At 42.9% G+C, this 18,945-nt stretch overlaps 1 protein-coding gene across 2 annotated transcripts in view; it reads right to left on the bottom strand.

Moving 5' to 3' along the window:
- The window catches only part of LOC142584747 (mitogen-activated protein kinase kinase kinase 7-like), a 133,856-nt gene that overhangs the window by 88,574 nt on the left and 26,337 nt on the right, over positions 1-18,945 (bottom strand). For both annotated transcript variants that reach the window (XM_075694975.1, XM_075694976.1), the window contains exon 5: positions 5,811-5,946. In XM_075694975.1, coding sequence (XP_075551090.1) covers positions 5,811-5,946 — 136 coding nt within the window. The remainder of the gene's footprint in view (positions 1-5,810; positions 5,947-18,945) is intronic.

Raw genomic sequence — 18,945 nt, 5'->3', positions numbered from 1 at the left:
AAGCACATACCATTTATAAGATCACTTTATTGATTAAGCTAGCTTAGTTTCGCACGAAATAGACCTGCATTTTCTTCTGCTATGGCAATTTCGCTGCCTGCGACGAACGCACTTTTCCACATTAAGGAGTTGGAGCAGCTGAGGCCGCAACTTTCCGCATTCGCGCAGAAGCACCGGACTATTGCGAGCGCACCAATCATTTCGGAGGATGTGGGACCGTCGTTGCTTTCCTCATTGTGCCCACTTTCACTTGTGCTCGGTACAATGTTGGCAATGTAGTCTTCGTTTTCGGGCTCTCCCGTGGTCGCGACACATCATTTGCGCTCACAAACTCATCCACCGTTGATTCGTCAACAGCTTCCGGAAATTCTGACAGTTCGCTCCAAACTTCGGCAACACTGGCAACGGCTTCGTCGCATTCATCAAAATTTACGGTCATCACCGAGCACGCGGAAGTCGGCACGGCTGAAGCAATTTCAGATTAACCACTCGTACGCAGCCGTGCGTACGGGTCAGGCGCCACGGGCACCGGGTCGCGAGTTTGGACGCTTTAGCCCTAATCTCCCCCTTATTCTTCAAGATCGTGCCGAGAGTGCTCCTCGGAATCTTGTGCTCTGCGGGGACATCCGACTTCTCACCGCGTTCGACACGATTTATGATTGCGAGCTTCACGACGAAAGGCAAATTCTGCCGTTTCATCACGGCAACACTGTGGGAGAAGGCCTACAAGGCGCACACAAAAACAGCGAGACAACTCGCACTTTCGCCATCTTGCACCACGAGGGCACAAGAGCATCTAATTGGCTGTCTGAGCAAGCGCTGTGAGCGGGCCAGGATCATTTTTTTGCAGGGGGGGGGGGGGGGGGGTGCCGACGGCTCGTCTGAGGCAGCGCGGTCGGGCGCGGTCACGGTAGGGAGAGCGGTTGGATGGAGCCACGCAGCCGCCTTTTCTCCGCCACCGCGAGGGAAAGCCAACTTGTGGGGGCACTTTCCGCCGCTTGACGTTCGATATATCGGGTGTCGCTGCTATTTTTGTTCGATGTAAGCGTAATTTTTGCGATATATACTCATTGTAACTATATCGTGTCCAGAAATTGTTCGATATATAGAATAATTCGATGTAAACGGGTTCGATATAGTCGGGTTCGACTGTACTGGCAAAGGAAATTGTGCGTAAGTGCTCAGTCAGAGAGCATGTAGCTTTCTTTGAAAATGCTGATGCCTGCTGTGTACTCACACTTTTGGCATTAGAGGCAAACAAATGTGTCAGCATAAGAATATCACAACCTCCTCCATAGGCCATGAGCAATGTATGAAGAGCTGCCACTAAATGTTTACTGTCGCCACTTCCCGCTTCTTCTGTGTGCACTATACAACACTTCAAATTACTATGTCGATAAATGAACCAGAAAGGTAACCTAAGTGCTCAGTTTTTATTTCAGGGCCATTGGAAGTAGGCTGACGAACTCGTCTACTGAGCTAAGCCTAAAATTAACTGAATGAGATTGACACAGCCTCAAACACAATTTGAACGGCTGGCCAGGGCTGATAATTGTGCATTCCAACTTTAGAAGCAAGTTTCAAGATCATAATCATACTTTGTACTGTTTTTTTCATTTCATTTTTTTAAGAAGCTTGGCTAACGTTAGCTGGGACACTCAGTGTATATACAAGAACAGGCGCTGCAGCAATCACACTGTCTGTGTAATGTTCTCTTTCGCGAAGGTTAGCAGCTTCTTTCGTCTATTCCTCTGTAGCCGAAACGACACTGCTGGATGCAACGGGTTTTCGGCACCGTCCTTCAAAATCCTGAACTTCTCTCTGAGCTTCTTTGCACCTACTAAAAGGCAGAAAGCGAGTGTAAAGCAGCTACAAAATCACATGAATACACTGCCAGCTGCAGTACCACTTGCAGAGTGCCCACTCAATGTGCCCCCTCTGAACCGGTGGCGCCACCACGCAGTCACTGTTGGCAGCACATAAACATTTCTCGTAACATGATGGAGAAGTTTCGTGACCAGTAAGAAAGTATCAAAGGACTCTGGTACCGTGTAATGGCTGAATACTGATCAAACTTCATTATAGAGAAATGGATTTCAACAAGAATTGAAACTTCAACAAATTGGGCAGTCTTTGCTGTTCGATTAGTATTTGTTTCAAAGATTCACTACTTGAAAGTTGTCAAATATTCGTTTCTCTTTGAATATAAGGGATAAGAACAGTTGGTGGAGTCTAGAAGGAGAAAGCCAGGGCAACGATGCATGGCGCATGTAGTGAATGGTTACATCATGTGCCACATGTCACCCCATGTGGTGGTGACATGTGGTAGATGCATGTAGCAACAGTCCTGAATGATTCTGTTGCAAAGGAGCCACGGTTGCTGTGCGTGGACACCAGTTGCTGAGCGAATGCATGGAGGAGCTTACTTCTGCTCAATAATTTCCACTCATTCCAAATTTTTCTCTTCCAATTCTGCAATCAGCCCTCCACAATTGGTTAAAAACTTTTTTGGACTAACCCCACTTAGCCTGTCTGCCACACTACGTCACGAAAATCGCGATAGCTCACCTTCTGGTATGACATGTACACACTGATGATGCACGACTGGACCGAACAAAACAAAAATAGTTATTTCTGATTCGATGCCTTTTTGCCATTAGCCCTCGGCTATTGGTCAAAAGTTTTCGGGCTGCACCCACTTCACCTGCCTCTCACGCGACGTCACAAAGCCGCAAAAGCTTACCGCGTCAAAGTGACGCGTACGCGTTAAGGATGCATTAATATCCCGAACAAAACTGAATTTTCTTCTGAATAACCGCAGGCTGCCCCATTCTGAAAGGAATAAAAGATGGCTGCTGCCAATCGCTCAGGCACTGGCTACTCAAACCTGCCGAAGAACATGGGTTTATTTGCGTATAATAAAACATTTTAAGTGGCCGTGTAACATTTTCGAGCACTTTCGGCACGTTTACGACCTCGTTCTGCCAACTCTTCTTTGCTGAGGAGCCATTTTAGCGCCATTCTTAAGCTTCGGTTACATGCCGCTGCAATTTTTGACTAGCCACTGCTAGCTAAGTTAGGGAAAGTGGACCAATCGCAGATGCCGGCACCACCCTTTTCATCCGGTTATCGATTTTCAGTGCAGTGGCTCGGCCCGATCAAATCCTTCTCCACTTGAGCATGCTCCTCGCCTCTTGTCAGCCAATTAGATAAGACAAGCCGCTCAGTGTAGGCAATGTTATTCATTTTTCAAGCAAACAAAAGTGACCTCCTATGAACGAGGAGGGTGTTTGGTTGGTCCGTTCAGACAACCCGGCAGGTCACCGCCTGATGCTTGCGTTGGCGGTTATGCAAATTTGACCTCAGGAGATCGGAATAAAAACAAATTTAATTCTTTTACGTTATAGGGCACCTGATTATGTGTCACCCGATTTTGTGAAGTCCCGGGTCGTACGACGGAGTGATCCGGTCCCACGAAACTCCCCATAGAGACAATGCATTGAAAACCCCAATTACATGTGTGATTATGCACGTCCCATCTTGTACAACAACCTGCGTGAAACAGCAAACAGAAGGGTGAACACATGAGAACTGCCACCATCCCTGGCAGCTCCCTCGCAACGCCGTCCCTTTCATTAGGAGGGGGAGAGTTCTCCTTTGCATACTGAAATCGCCGACTGGTTTCCGGGCTGTCTCCTAGTTTTTTTCCTTTCCTTACGTTCACTGCCCTCTCATTGATTATACTAATGAAGGTAAAATAAAAACAGCCATATCCGGTATGGATGTACTGAGAGCCTCATACATTTATAGCTGGAAATAAATAAATAAATATATAAAAACCTGCTCATTTCATCTCCTTCAAAGTTAATGGTGCTAAGCTTCTGTTTTAGTGCACGGAAACATACAGTAGATCTTTCTAATACACAACCCAAAACCACATTACAGATTAAATCTTCCCCCACTTCATGCTGCAGAAGTTAAGAGAGTAGTGTGGTCACAGAAATGCACCACACTTTGAGCATTTCACAGTGAAGTTATCGTTGATCTGAGACACCCTCCACAGCTAAGAGTAGACTTGTGGACATAAGATTATGTCAAATCATGTATTTACATCTGTGCTTCCAGTATGTGCTTTACTATGTTTAGGCTGCAAGCACAAGAGGTGTATGTGACTGCTGCTCACAGGAACATGTCACTGTGCTACTTTGGCAGTAAATAGGTTGATTTGCTATGTCTTTAAGGAATATGTCATCTTTTGTGACTTAAAGCTATGAGACTCTAAAGAGGAAGCTTTAGCTCTGGAGCTCCTATTAAATGCTGCATGGAAAAGAATACATCATATTTTTCGGTAACCACTGCAGTGCATTTGTTGAGGTTTGTTTTGAAAGCAAACGTCAAAATGTAGTGGCTGTGGGAAGCAAACTTTTGATCTAGGCCATCAATTTTTTAACAAATCATTGAAAATCATATAATAAAAAATAAAATGAAGCTTAGGTATCAAGCTTCAAACTATGCAATTCAGCAATGAAAATCAATCTCAGGCTTTTCCAAACTACACCTAGTAATACATCTAAAGCTGACGAAATTGATGTAGTATACAACTATGAAATACACCACTAAAATGTAAGCATGTTTTTTTCAAAACCCTCAAACATTTTAACACTTTCACATCAGCTGTAAATTCATATGCTACATAAAGTCAACGACCGATTACTCGGCCACCCGATTTTTAGGACATGCCCAATAATTTGGATGCCTTCGCGGCACTGCCCCATATCCTATAGAACTAATGTACAATTACCTATGAAATTTAGGTCCCTGAGACACTTTGCTGCCTGGTTTTCCAGACTTTTTGCCATGACCAGAGGTCCGGAATGGCAATAATGAAAGCCACCTCCGCTGCCATTTTGATTATCTCTCAGCGTCAAACCAGTGCTCCATGTGGCAATCGGCCAGCAGCTGTAGCCACCGTGGCAACGCTTGGTCTAGCTGCTTTGAGGATTCACTTCTGCTGTTTGGTGCCACATTTTTCATTGAAAGACTTAGCTACTGTCAGCAATAGTGGCGACTCATTCTCACCGATGACTTCAAAGAACAGAAAGTACAGCAAGGGTCAAATTTTGCGTATCGCCAGTTCCCGAAGGTCAACTTCGCCACAACATAGTAGTGTTTTGCAGTCAAGCGTATGCAGTGTAATGCTGTGAACCATACTAAGAGCAGAAAGGTGCCACTATCACGAGACACAGCCTGTATTTTTTAATTATACATGCATGCACCCGCTGTATCCTGTCAAAGTACAAGCACCAATATGCCTAACAAGTGTACTAACAGGATTACAAAACTATTTCAGATATGCATTACATGCTCTAATGGTAGCAGTTTACAAAGCTGCAATATCTGTTTTATGTGCAGCATTACAGATTTGTAAACTTTAACCTTAAATTTTTTTTAGCTTACCGATTTCCAGGAATTATTGTCAAGAATTCTAGTCTCTAAATCAGAATTCAGCTTGCTTGAGTCAGTGGAGTTTAAAAATTCTCAATCAAATGCAACAGATTCCATTGAAATCACTCCAGTTAGTGTCCACAAGTAGGAAAATTGGAGTCGGGCCCAAGCCGAAGCATCCTGTTAATGTCATATCGAATTACACAATGCGTACTTGTTTCTTTCGTAAGTGACAGACTATTTTGCGACCATGAATGCAAGCAGTGTTCTAGAGAAATCTCTCTAGCCTGCTATGTATGAAAAGGAGCACAGGGTTGGCAGCAATGTGTAATGCATAGACAGCAGCAGCAATAGAGAGCTCGTACTTGGGTGGCTTGAGGTCCCGGTGCACCAGGGCCTTGGGCTTCATGCTGTGCAGGTAAGCCACCCCACGGGCACACTGCAGCATCCAGCTCAGGGCGTGCGCCAGTGTGTACGGTACCTGCTTCATCGTATGCAGCACTGCACCACAGAGAGACGAGCAGCAGTTGTCGCGTGCAGAAAAGTTTCACAGGTCTTCTAACATTTCCAAGGCGCTCACAAAGCACTTTAAGAGACTACAGCAACACCACATTTGATAAGTCACCACACCAGTGGTGGGAATGCCCTCGAAAATTTTGGAGCAGCCATTGGAGCAGGCACAATCTTTTTGGAACACCTACTGCTGTGCTTAGAGCAGCTGTAAGGTGTCCAGGAAAGAGCATACAGAAAATCAAAATGTAGTTCAATGTTCTCTTCAGTTTACATAATCATTTCCTCATAAGAACTAGGAGCAAAATAAGTGACTCAATGTAGCCCGCCACGACAGCAGCGACGAACACACATCACATGCTACAAAGAAGACGCTGTAGTGCAAAACCACGCGAGGAACATTAAAGGGACACTCTAAAGAGAAACACTAGATCAGTTTAGCCAGATAAAGTATTTTTTCAAGACCCTGTTTTCTCCAATTTCGCAGTAATAAGTAGATTATTAAAAAGGCAAATGAAGGTCACAGTTTCCTTTATGAAATTTTGCACCAAAACACTAGTGCCATCGTGGCGTCACAGATTGCAAAGTACTCTTTAGCATTTGGGTCATTGTGGGACTGCAAAAGCTCTTGAAATTTACTAAGTAAACAGTGTCTTCTAGGATGGAACGTAGTACACCTGCAGCAAAGAGAAATTACCTAAGCCTGAGCAGTCATCGTCAAAATTTTTCCTGTCTTTTTCTAGCTTGCCAAACCTTTTTGTACAGTAAAAGGGGCTCTTTTGTTATTTAGTTAGGTAATTTAGTAATGTAGCCGAAGTTATTTTTCTTTTCAGTGTGCCTTTAAGGAAAGACCCCTTCGTAGGTTTTACATTATGCCCATTGTGATTTTGTTTTATGAACCATAATCAGCGGTGCGAGTACATAATGTTCCTTATTCAGCCACTGACATGCATTTGCAGGACAAGGCGTATAGTGCTAGGCCACTTGCTCGTTCACCTTTGACTTTTTTTTACCACAAGCCTTACCAAAACACACGCATTAACAAAGACATAGTTGATAAAGATTGTGAACCAAGGCCAAGCATACCCAATTGCCATGCATGTGGTTATAACACCCTCAATGCTAAATTCAAAAACCTCAAATTCTCTTCAGAAAGAGTAATACAGTACAACAAACAAAGTTGCAAGCAAGAGGAATAAGTAGGGTGGATATTGATTATCCTTTTATCTAAAGAGCACCACTGCACATAAGCCCTCGATGCACAATACTTCTGCACTGATCATGCAGTTACAAAGCCAGCATGGCCACCCAAATCATTGTAGCCTCACACACCTCACGGTTGGCATGTAAAAATAGGAAACAATTCGATTCTGTTGGCTGTCACAATGGCAGTCTCACTGGCTGTAACGCCATAACCGAATCCAACAAATAAATGAAGTGGTGCCACACTTTGAATTGTATCGCGTAGTAGTTTCCGAATTTTCACACCACTGAAATTGCATGGCACAGCAGTAAAGCAATTTAGGTTAAAAGAACCCTTGTGGAGCATCACAGAGCAACAAATTCTAGTTGGCACAGATTGGTGCAGCGTTCCCACCATTTCCACACATTCCATTTATTCTTAATTTCTTTATAATGTCTACATGTCAATTAAATAAGGATGTTCTACATCTTCCATCAAGGCAGTAAGCGGTGGCACTGGCTAACTCTAGCACACATACATAAATGCCCAAGAAAGGAGGCAGAAAAACAGTGCTGCGGTAGCTCAATTGATAAGAGCATCTTACATGTAATGCAAAGGCATCAGCTCGTATCCCACCTGCAGCCAGTTGTTATTTCATCCACTTTCATTTATTTACAAGTTCTACATTTCAATTAAATAAACAAGTAATTCAACCTACGCTTGCCTTGTTGTCATTGTCTCTTGGCTTTATGAGGTTAAGACACAAGCTCCTACTGCACACAAATGGTATGTGTAAGGGACTGAGGAAGTGAAGCACTGCCTCACTGACCGTGATCAACCACAATAGAGTTGCTAAATGGATCGGACTGGGCTGACTTGCGGACCACACCAACCTTATTGCCAGGTGCCTCAAGAAAATGTGTTAGGCTCAGAACAGTATAGTTGCAGCAATAAGAGTAACAGTAGTAGCAGTAGTAGGATTACAAGTGGCAATAAGAAACTAATGGTTCCAATCGAAACTAGCCCAGAGGTTTGCGGATATCATTTGAAATTATGTACAGTGAAACCAATTTCAATATAATCAGTCTCGATATTATTAAGTATGTATCTTTTTTATAACTTCTTGTGCATGGAACACCATGCATTGAGAACTTCAATATAACAAACTGTGCTTATACACGATTTCAATATAACAAAATTTCATTGCCACCACAAAGGAACACCAAGACAATAAATGGAAACTTCGGCAGACACAGATGGTCAAATGTTTCAACTACAAGCAGCTGCTTGCCAACGCACCTCTCAAATCATGTGCCATGCAATCAAGAGCCTAAGCAGAGTAGAATTATGTTTCATATAAAGTCCAAGTGCGATAAGATCCCATAGCAGCCCGCACGCTGAATGCCTTGTGTCCAAGTGAAAGCGTGGGAGGGTGTACCGAGGACGGTGGCTTGATGAGTGCCATCTCCCTCTCCGCATGAGGGGAGGCAGTAGGGGGGGGGGGGGGCAAGTTGCCGCATGTCTTTTCTAGTGTGGTCATGGCTCTCGGCACAGGCATGCACAGCCCATGCGTCCTGTTTTGAAGGTAATGTTTTGCTCTTCTGACGTTAACATTTCTCATCAAGGTGTACTTAACATGCTCCTCCGAATACAAGCAAAATCAACTATTGGTCCAGATTGCATTCCCAACACCTTCCTTTGGAGTTATGCGGAACATTTAAGTAAATTTCTTGTAGTAATCTTTCGGGCCTCCCTACATTCTGCAGTACTTCCACTCGATTGGAAAATAGCACGTTTTATTCCTATATTAAAAAACAGAGACCCAAGCTCAGTCTTGAATTACCAACCGATTTCCATATTATCCTCTTGTAAATTAATTAAGCACATTGTTGCTTACTACATTAATGATTTATTAAATGAGCGTGACCTTTTATCTCCTTTCCAACATGGCTTCAGGAAGGGGCTCCCGACAGTCACCCAATTAAGCACAGTCATTCACTCGTTTGCTTCTGTCCTTGACAAGGCTGGCCAAGTGGATGTGATATTTCTGTATTTTCACAAAGCTTTTCGTGTAGTTCCTCATGACAAATTAATTTGTAACTTAGAATTCCCTGGTCTTCCTGGCTTTATCCTGCCCTGGGTCTCTGCTTACTTAATGCTTCGAAAACAGTACGTAGTGACTGATGGGCAGCAGTCCGACTCTCTTTCAGTAATCTCTGGCGTGCCTCAAGGCAGCATGCTTGGCCCACTACTATTTCTTATTTATTGTAACGACATAGTTGATGTAATAGAGGCCCCTGTCAATATTCATCTGTTCACAGACGACTGTATCATTTTTAACGATATTAATACAGTTGATGACCAACTATCTCTTCATTTAGCCTTAAACAACATTATTGAGAGGAGCATCAAGTGAGGAATGAAACTTAACTCTGATATATATGTGCTTCTATGTATAAAAAACAAAAAACTACCCCTGAAGTTTTCTTATTCTATTAGCCGAGACCCCTTGGCTGAAGTGAGCAAGTACAAGTATCTTGAAATTACAATTACTAACAACCTAAATTGGAATAGCCACATTGCTGCTACTGCCTCTTCTGCTTTCAGAAAGCTATGTCTACTTTGCCATATGCTTAAACATGCATCCCATGAAGTAAAATGATTAGCCTATACCACTTTTATTCGACCCAAATTGGAACATCCATGAGTTATTTGGGACCCGTTTACCAAAATCAACATTAATGCCCTTCAAAGGATACACAGAAGAGCCATACGTTTCATTTTTTCCAAATATGGCCGAGAAGAGTTTATAACTGATTTACTGTGGACAAATGGTTTTCACACCCTTCAAACGAGGTGAAAAAATAAAACACCTGAAGTTCCTTTACTTCTTCATAAACCGTAAATTTTCTTTAGATCCTAGTCTATACATGACTCTTTCTGCATCCAGGAAAACCCGTCATTCCCACCCCCTCGCTCTCTCCCCTTACGTTGCCTGGACAAACCTCTTTAAATTTTTTTTCCTCGAACTATAGAAAAATGGAACCTCATCCCTTTCCATCATCTGAACTCCCCTGAATCAATTCAGACTCATCTCATTAGTATTTCCTAAGTAACGTTGCTGTTTTGTGCTATATTGTTTCATTTCCTAAGTTTTATATTTTGCAATTCTGCCTTTTGCATGCATATTTTTTATGTGCTACCTTGCCCCTCCTGCTTGGGCCACATGGCCCGCAGTAGGATGTAAATAAAATAATCTGCCGCGTGTGCAAAGAGTGGGTGTGCCGAGATGGCGTGGCATCATGTGCACTGTCTTTCAGCGCTTTTGGTACAGGAGGTTGCGTAATTTTGAGTTTCAGTGATGCATTGAAGCGAGAGGCAGATGAAGCATTTGTTACCCGCCGTCATGCTTTTCGTGATAGCATCATCCCACTGTGAGCGACACTGTCAGCAATGGGGGCAGAGTGGACATGAAAGCGTGGCTGGCTTCGCTTTTTCTGCCGATATAAAGATATTGTCAACACGGCATCATACCCCATCTTTTGTCGCCGAAGCTAAGATAAAACAAAATGAATTTTTTTCTCATTCAAATTTGCTTTTTCCGATTTCCTGATAATTTGCATAATTGTGCAGCCACTGTAAGAAATATCCATTGGCAACTGTGCTTATCTGCATACAAGGTCAAATTTCAAGGTTACGAAATTTTGATTTAATGAAGCGAATTGCCAATTTTACCGAATTCATTTGTAGGGTCTCCAATGTACCCTGGGAACAACACAGTAGTGTAGAACAATCAAAAGGGCATTTACTGCCCCACTTCACCCATAAGGTCGCCTTCACCCAAAAAGATTACGCACTTGTGACGCCTGCCGCAGAAAGGATGTTCTCCATCTGCTGCCAAGGTTTGCGAGTGGTGGCACTGGCTAACACTGTCTTGGTTAGTTCTAGTAGTAGAACATAAATGCCCCAGAAAGTGGATGGGAAAATGGCGCCGCAATAGCTCAACTGGCAAGAGAATCGCACGCGCAATGCGAAGACGTGGGATCGTTCCCCACCTGTGGCTAATTGTTTTTTCATCCATTTTCATTTCCATTAATTTATAATTTCTTGAATTCAATTAGCAAGTACAAGTAACTTCCTCTATTTTGTCTGTGGAGTCTTCTTTTTTTTTGCTTCTTTTGATATGACTAATCAAAATCAGGCACCTCGATTGCCGTTCTTTCCATTCATTACATAACAAGGGTCTCGAATCTGGCAGCAGTGATGCCTACAGGTAGCATGTCTGGGTTTGTTGATCAGTCACCTTCACCCCAATTGATCACGTAGTCATGACACCTGCGGAAGAGAAGATGTTCCAAAAAGCAATGGAGTTAAATTGCACAATTGAAGCTGGGACAGATTCCGACGCTGTACGCGTGGTGTCTGAGCAGGTGGCGGTTATTAAGGCCCGCTGTAACGACTCCGAGAATAGGTTGCGACGTTCGAATCTGCTTTCCTTCGGTTTGGAAGATAATGCTAGAGAAGACTGGATAAAGTCGGAGCAAAAAATAATTGACTTCTGTGGGGATAAGCTGGGCATCAAAATAAGTGAACAACAATTTGAGCGGGTGCATCGGTTGGGAAGATATAGCGAGAACAAACGGAGACCAATCATAGCCAAGCTGACCGTCTTTAAGGACAAAGATCGCATTCTCTCTTCGGCACACAAACTGAAGGGAACGTCATATTCCATTCGCGAAGATTTTTCACCAGAAACTCGACGTGCTAGACAAAAGCTAATTGAATTTGCGAAAACCCAGAATAAAGCTTTCAAGCTTTCAGTGGACAAGCTGCGTATTGAATCAAGAACTTATATCTACGATGGTTCTGCAAGTGCAGTTGTCCCGCTGAATAGATAGCTACGGTTTGGAGCATGCGCACAGTGTCACTAAGTACTAAAGCTAACCCCGACTTCACCCTCGCTATCATTATCGTACGCCAACATACGAAGCATATTATCAAAGCGCGATGTCATCTCTTCCTTCTTGGAAGACAGTAAATCGGACATTATCGCTCTCACAGAGACATGGCTGCATTCTGCAGTAACAAATAATGAAATCTTTTCATCTTCAAACATGTACGACATATATAGGTGTGACCGCTCTATTAAAAGAGGAGGTGGTGTCTTGATTGGTGTAAAGAAAACCATTACGTCATTTTTGGTCAACACTAATTCTGATCTCGAGATTGTTTGGGTGGCCTGCACGATGTCATCTTCTAGAATACTAATAGGTAATTGTTACCGTGCACCAGATTCTAACAATTCTTTCATTAATGCTCTCCGCGACACAATCAACAAAGCCATTGAACTCTTCCCGGCTGATTTAATTTATCTTCTTGGGGATTTCAATTATCCACTAATCGATTGGACGAATTTATCATCTCCTTGTCATATATCGTCTGAATTCATCAACTTGTCTTTAGACTTTAATCTCTTTCAAGCTGTCACGAAACCCACACGTGGTGCCAATGTTCTAGATCTCATTCTTAGTACAGCACCTGAAACAATAGGTCACATAGAATATTTGGATGGTTTCAGCGACCACCATTTGCTCCAAATAACGATAAACACAACGCCACCGGTTACAGGTAAAATGACAAAACAAATTCGTGATTACAATAAAGGCAATTATAAAACAATAATCTTAGAATTTGAAACTTTCTTCGAAAACACAATGTGGCCATCATTTTACGATAGATCCGTAGAAGAAAACTGGCTCATGTTTAAAAATACACTGTGCGCATTAGTGGACAAGTATGTTCCACTCGTTAATATAACTAACGATAAGTTGCACCCTTGGTTTACTAAAAAGCTTCAGCGCATGAGGAACAAGAAAAAACGCTTGTATAATATCGCTAAGCGAGATCGCACATCAGCAGCGTGGCAGAATTACAAAACGTACCTTAAATCGTACTGCTCAGCTTTAGGCAAAGCTAAAGATAAATATTTTTCTAATGATCTTCCTGAGCTGCTTAAGAACAATCCTGCCAAGTTTTGGAAAATAATAAAGCCTAACAACGAATCAGATGAATTGTCATTACAAAACAGCAGCAATATTTCTATTCCAGTCAGCGAATGTTCTGAGGTCTTTAATTCATTCTTCAGCTCTGTATTTACACAAGAGAACACTTCAAATATACCTTTTGTTTCAAAATTAGGCTACCAATACATGGAACCTATTGAAGTCACTTTGGAGGGCCTCTCTTCTCTCATAAATAACCTTAAGATGTCTTCTTCATGTGGCATAGATGGCATAAACTCAAAGATTTTAAAGAATACGGTAGAAATATCAAGCAAAATTCTTTTTTACATATTCAGACAATAACTTGCGACAGGCCACCTTCCCGTAGATTGGAAGATGGCAAAAGTTAGACCTGTATTTAAAAATGGCAACAGGAACTCCTGTGAGAATTATCGTCCCATTTCATTGACATGCATTCCCTGCAAGTTGCTTGAACACATTATCGCTTCGCAGATTTACAGACATCTTGAGACTAACAAATTCCTTTTTCATAATCAGCATGGCTTTAGGAAGGACCTCTCGTGCGATACACAGTTATTTGAATTTACGACAGACCTACACACTAACTTAAATTATAACTTACAAATTGATTGCTTGTTTTTTGATTTTTCGAAGGCATTCGACCGTGTCGCACATTGTCGCCTAATATCAAAACTCTCCGCACTTAAATTGGACTGTGTTACCTTGTCATGGCTCCGAAATTTCCTGTCTAATCGTCAGCAGTTTACTATTGCAAATAACTACTCTTCCTCCGTAACAGACGTTTCTTCTGGTGTACCATAGGGTAGCGTCCTCGATCCCTTGCTTTTTCTAATGTTTATTAACGACTTACCTCAAAATTTGTCCTCCACCATCAGAATATTTGCCGACAACTGCGTAATTTATCGCCCAATTAAAAACTCAGATCATCACCTCGTTCTTCAGCAAGACCTTCAAGAAATCAATAACTGGTGCAATAAATGGCTAATGACTTTAAATACCACCAAATGCAAAGTAATGCCTTTCACCCGGAAGTCGGCAACCTCACAGTATCCCTACCATATTAACAATTACACTGTTACAACAGCTACACAATATAAGTATCTAGGGGTTCTATTCACATCAAATCTTTCTTGGACAGAGCATATCACGTCCATTTCAGCTAATGCCTCTCATTCGTTGGGGTACTTGCGACGCAACTTAAGAAATGTTCCTTCAAATGTTCGCAAGCTAGCTTACCTAACTCTCCTTCGTCCCAAGCTCGAGTATGCATCTCCCATTTGGTCCCCTCACCAGAAATACCTAATTGAAACGCTACAACAAATCCAGAATAGAGCAAGCCGCTTCATCATAAACGATTACAGCTACCAGTCTAGTGTTACACAAATAAAACTTAAGCTTTCATTACAATCCTTGAGCACTCACCGAGACATTGCCCTTTTATCAGTGTTCCACTTATTCCTTCACTCCACTCAAACACCCACATGCTTGAAACGACCCTACTCCACGTCACATAGGCTTCATAATCATTTCAGTTATGCCCACCTTTACGGGTCTACAAAAGCGTTCCATTACTCTGCTCTTCCTCGTGCTATCAGAATATGGATTTCGCTCCCGGACAGCATTGCAAGCCAATCTAACTACGATTCATTCCGTGATGCCTTGACTGAATACGACTAAAGAAAAGTGAAGTTCTACGTTTGTCGCACAATGCTTTCTATACTTGCACTATCTCTTACAGGTTATTTTCGCATTATTACCGTTATGTCGCTATGTTTACCGTTTCGTTGGAATGTCGCGTCCGTAACTTTTCTGTCATTGTTTTTAATTATTACTGTTTTTATTAATTACACGACTTCACTGAAAACAATCTGTGTGATTTATTCCTTGTTATTATATTATGTTTTTTATGTTTCTTCTTTTCCCTAGTGAATCATGAACTAATTAATTCTTTTTTCATCTCAGTTGTACTTTGGTTGTAGGTTGTAAACAGATACGGTTTATAGATGTCTTGTATTCTATGTATTTTCTATGTACTGCCCCCCTTACTCAATGCCTCACTTTGAGGCCTGTAAGGTATTTTTAAATAAATAAATATGCCGCCAAGGTTTGTGAGTGGTGGCACTGGTTAACAATCCCAGGATTAGTTCTGGTAGCAAAATACGAGGGCCGTTATTTTTTTCAACCTCCGATAGGCTATAAATAAAAGACAAGTTCATTTAAAACAATAATTTTATTACCAAAAGATTAGTACAGTTACGGTTACTTTTCGACATAATCACCGAAGAGATTGAGGTATTTGTCATATCTGCGGACAAGCTCTGCCATACCCTTTTCAAAAAAAGTTGCCGCCAATGAATTCAAGTAGTCCTTGAAGTTGGTTTGAAGGTCGCCATTGGTTTGAAAGCGCTTCCCACCAAGTCACGTCTTCAGTCCAGGAAAAAGATGAAAGTCACAGGGTGCTAAGTCTGGACTGTATGGCGGATGATCGAAAATGTCCCATCCAAATTGTTCAAGAAGCCGTTGAGTTGCTCCAGCAGTGTGTGGATGGGCATTGTCATGGATCAGAACAACTCCAGCGGTCAGCTTTCCTCTTCGTTTGTTCTGAATGGCTCTACGCAAACGTCGTAAAGTTTGACAATAAACAGCTGCAGTGATTGTGGTTCCGGGCTCCATAAACTCCACAAGCAACACACCTTGTTGATCCCAAAACACAGTAGCCATGGTCTTACTGTTGAAGGTTTCTTTTAATTTCTTTAGTTTGTTTGGTGAATTTGAATGCATCCATTGTTGTGATTGTCGTTTAGTTTCCGGTGTGTCGTATTGAATCCAGGTTTCATCGCCAGTCACGATTGATTTCAAAAGGTTGTCTTCTTTATCCTGATAACGCTCAAGGAACTCCAAAGCTGACGCCATTCGTCGAGTTTTGTGGCCGTCCGTCAACATTTTTGGGACCCAACGTGCACAAAGTTTTTCGTAGCGTAACCGTTCAGTAACAATAGAGTACAAAACAGACCTTGAAACATCTGGAAATTCCATAGATAAAGCAGTAATGGTGAATCTGCGGTTTTCTTTAACCATTCTGTCAACTCGTTGAACCAGGTCATCTGAAACGACAGATTTGCGTCCTTGGCCCCCTTCATCATGCACATCATTATGTCCATCTTTAAAATTTCGACACAATTCACGCACAACACCATCACTCATGAAGTTTTCCCCATACACTCGACTCATTCTCCAATGGATTTCTGCAGCACCATGGCCTTCAGCCTGTAGAAAACGAATAACACTTCGCAATTCACACTTGGCGGGAGCAACAATAATGGCAGCCATGTTTACGTGGCTGTAGCACAATGCCGACTGACGCCTGAGTGTCAACAATGGCGGAGTGTGTAGTGCGAGAGCTGCGCAGTTGCCTACAGCGCATGTCCGCTTTCTGCTGCCCGCGTAGCGCCTGCACGGAGCGATCGGAGGTTGAAAAAAAAAAACGGCCCTCGTATAATTACCCCAGAAAGTGGATCAGAAAATGGTGCAGCAGTAGCTCAATTAGAGCATCACACACGTAATGCGAAGACGTGGGATCATTTCCCCCCTGCGGCCAGTTGTTGTTTTTTTTTTATCCATTTTCATTTCCATTACTTTATCATTTTTTGAATTCAACTAGTAAGTACAAGTAATTTCCCCTATGTTGTCCTTGGTGTCTTTGTTTGTTGTCTTCTTACGATATAATATACAAGCCAAGGCATTCATTTCGGCATCACCACTGCCATTCGTTTCTTTTTTGCAACAGTTTTGGAGTCACCCAAGCGATACGTCGGCAGAGTTCGTGCCACGGTCTCCAACCATAATTCCGCTTAGTTCGCACCCTCTAATGGGGCACGGCCATGCCCTCAAAACAAGACGCTTAAATCGTCACAGCATCATAGTGGCCCCTCTTCACTTTAAATACGCTTGACCGCATAACATATCTGCATTGCGGCGAAGCTGACTTCAGAAAACTGACACTGTCCAATGCTTAGACTATTGCCCTTAAAATCCATGCTTATTGGCCTGTTTTACTCGTAATTTAATATATTGAACTTTGGCTATATAGAATTATTTAGCAATCACCTGATTTTTCAATATAAGAAGGTTTGACTGTAATGGAGAATGCAGAAGTAGTAAGCTCGGCTATAGTGAAGTGTGTGGAAACAGTGGGATGTAAAGTAATTGCGCCGGTGTTACGTCTAAAAATGCCTTGTGCTTCCCACAAAGTGACCACTTGACCAATGCGTGCCTAGACAACGATGGAGGCCGACGTCGACTGTTGATGGGGTGGCTTGTACTGGGTGTGGCATGGTATTTGAGAACAAAGTTACACCCACATGCAAACAGACACAGATACCTGTTACAGATAACTTACGACTATTTAACATTGTGTACAGGTGGCCACGCACACAATGAATGTCATCATTCAGTGAAACCGCCGAGAGGAGCAATCACAGACTCCACATGCTGCCGAACCCGACCGCAGGTTTTGATGAGGTGTGTCTTCGGAACATTTGCCATTACATCAGCAACAGCTCCCCTGAGAGCCTCAAGGGTGTCGTGTGGGTGCCTGTTGGACTCCCTCTCAACTATGCCCCATAGGTAGTAGTCCACTGGGTTCAGATATGGGAAGCTGGGAGGCCACATGTTTGGAGTAACGTGGTCTTGGAAGTTTTCGGCCATCCATGCTTGCGTGGTATGGGCTGTGTGGGATGGTGCAGAGTCTTGCTGGGAAAGCATATGGCCTCTCACGTGCTACAGCCGCAATCCAGGGCTTCACAACCGTGTTCAATACCTCAGTGTAAGCAACAGCATTAACTCTGGCACCTTGGAGAAAAAATGTGGAGGCATCACGTCTACTTCACTGCTCACAACACCCAGGACCATCAGTGATGCTGGAAATTTTGTGCTCATGACAGTTGGAACATCCTCGAGGCCTTTGCACAGCCACCGATCATTTTAGCAGTTCAGCTTCTAGTCCTGGACAAAGTATTTTTCATAGAAGAAAAACCACAACATTCCAGGCTCCTCTGGGTGTTTCAGTTTGGTCAGGAGATGCTTAGCTCTGGTCAGGTGGTTCTCCTTGGTTTTCTCAGACAAGAACTGTCCTCTCAACATAGCATAAGACTTGTAGCAAAGGTCCTCATGAACCACACGTCTGACAGTGGCCTTGTCAACCTCCACCTCCTTGGCGAAGTCTCTTATCGACTTGCCAGGGTCTTCATCAATGATACTTTGGATGAGACTAATGAATTCTGGTGTATTAAGAGTGTCAGAACGCTGACAATGTCGTTTCCTTTCTGAAACAGCGACCACATCACCCTTGGCTGCCTCCAGTTCTTTCCGAATTTTGAACATGAATGATCGGGCAACCTTCAAGAATGCTGCGATCTCTGAATCAGGGTGTCCTGCAGCCAAGGATACGATAACTGCATGCCTCTTCATTTGCTGAGTTAGCTGAAGTTCTGCCATGGTTACCTGCAGCAAAAAGGTATTTGCAGCTATTATGTACCTAGAGGATGTGGATCACGAAATGTGTGTTCTCAAGACTGGTACCTTCCGTACACCACATGTTCGAGGTGACAGCGACTGCTGCATTCCGTGGATGCAGCAATGACCCTCAAGGCCAGGCTTCTCAGCTCACTGCAAGATGATCATCACAGAGAACCCACTAATTGATGCATGGTGCCAACGTCGAGAACTTCCATGGGAACAGTGTCGGCTTCAGTTTCCCAAATT

Source organism: Dermacentor variabilis, chromosome 6 (genome assembly GCF_050947875.1).
Source record: "Dermacentor variabilis isolate Ectoservices chromosome 6, ASM5094787v1, whole genome shotgun sequence".
Taxonomy (NCBI): domain Eukaryota; kingdom Metazoa; phylum Arthropoda; class Arachnida; order Ixodida; family Ixodidae; genus Dermacentor; species Dermacentor variabilis.
Note: the sequence above shows the minus strand (reverse complement) of the source record. Positions and strands in the feature narration are given on the sequence as shown.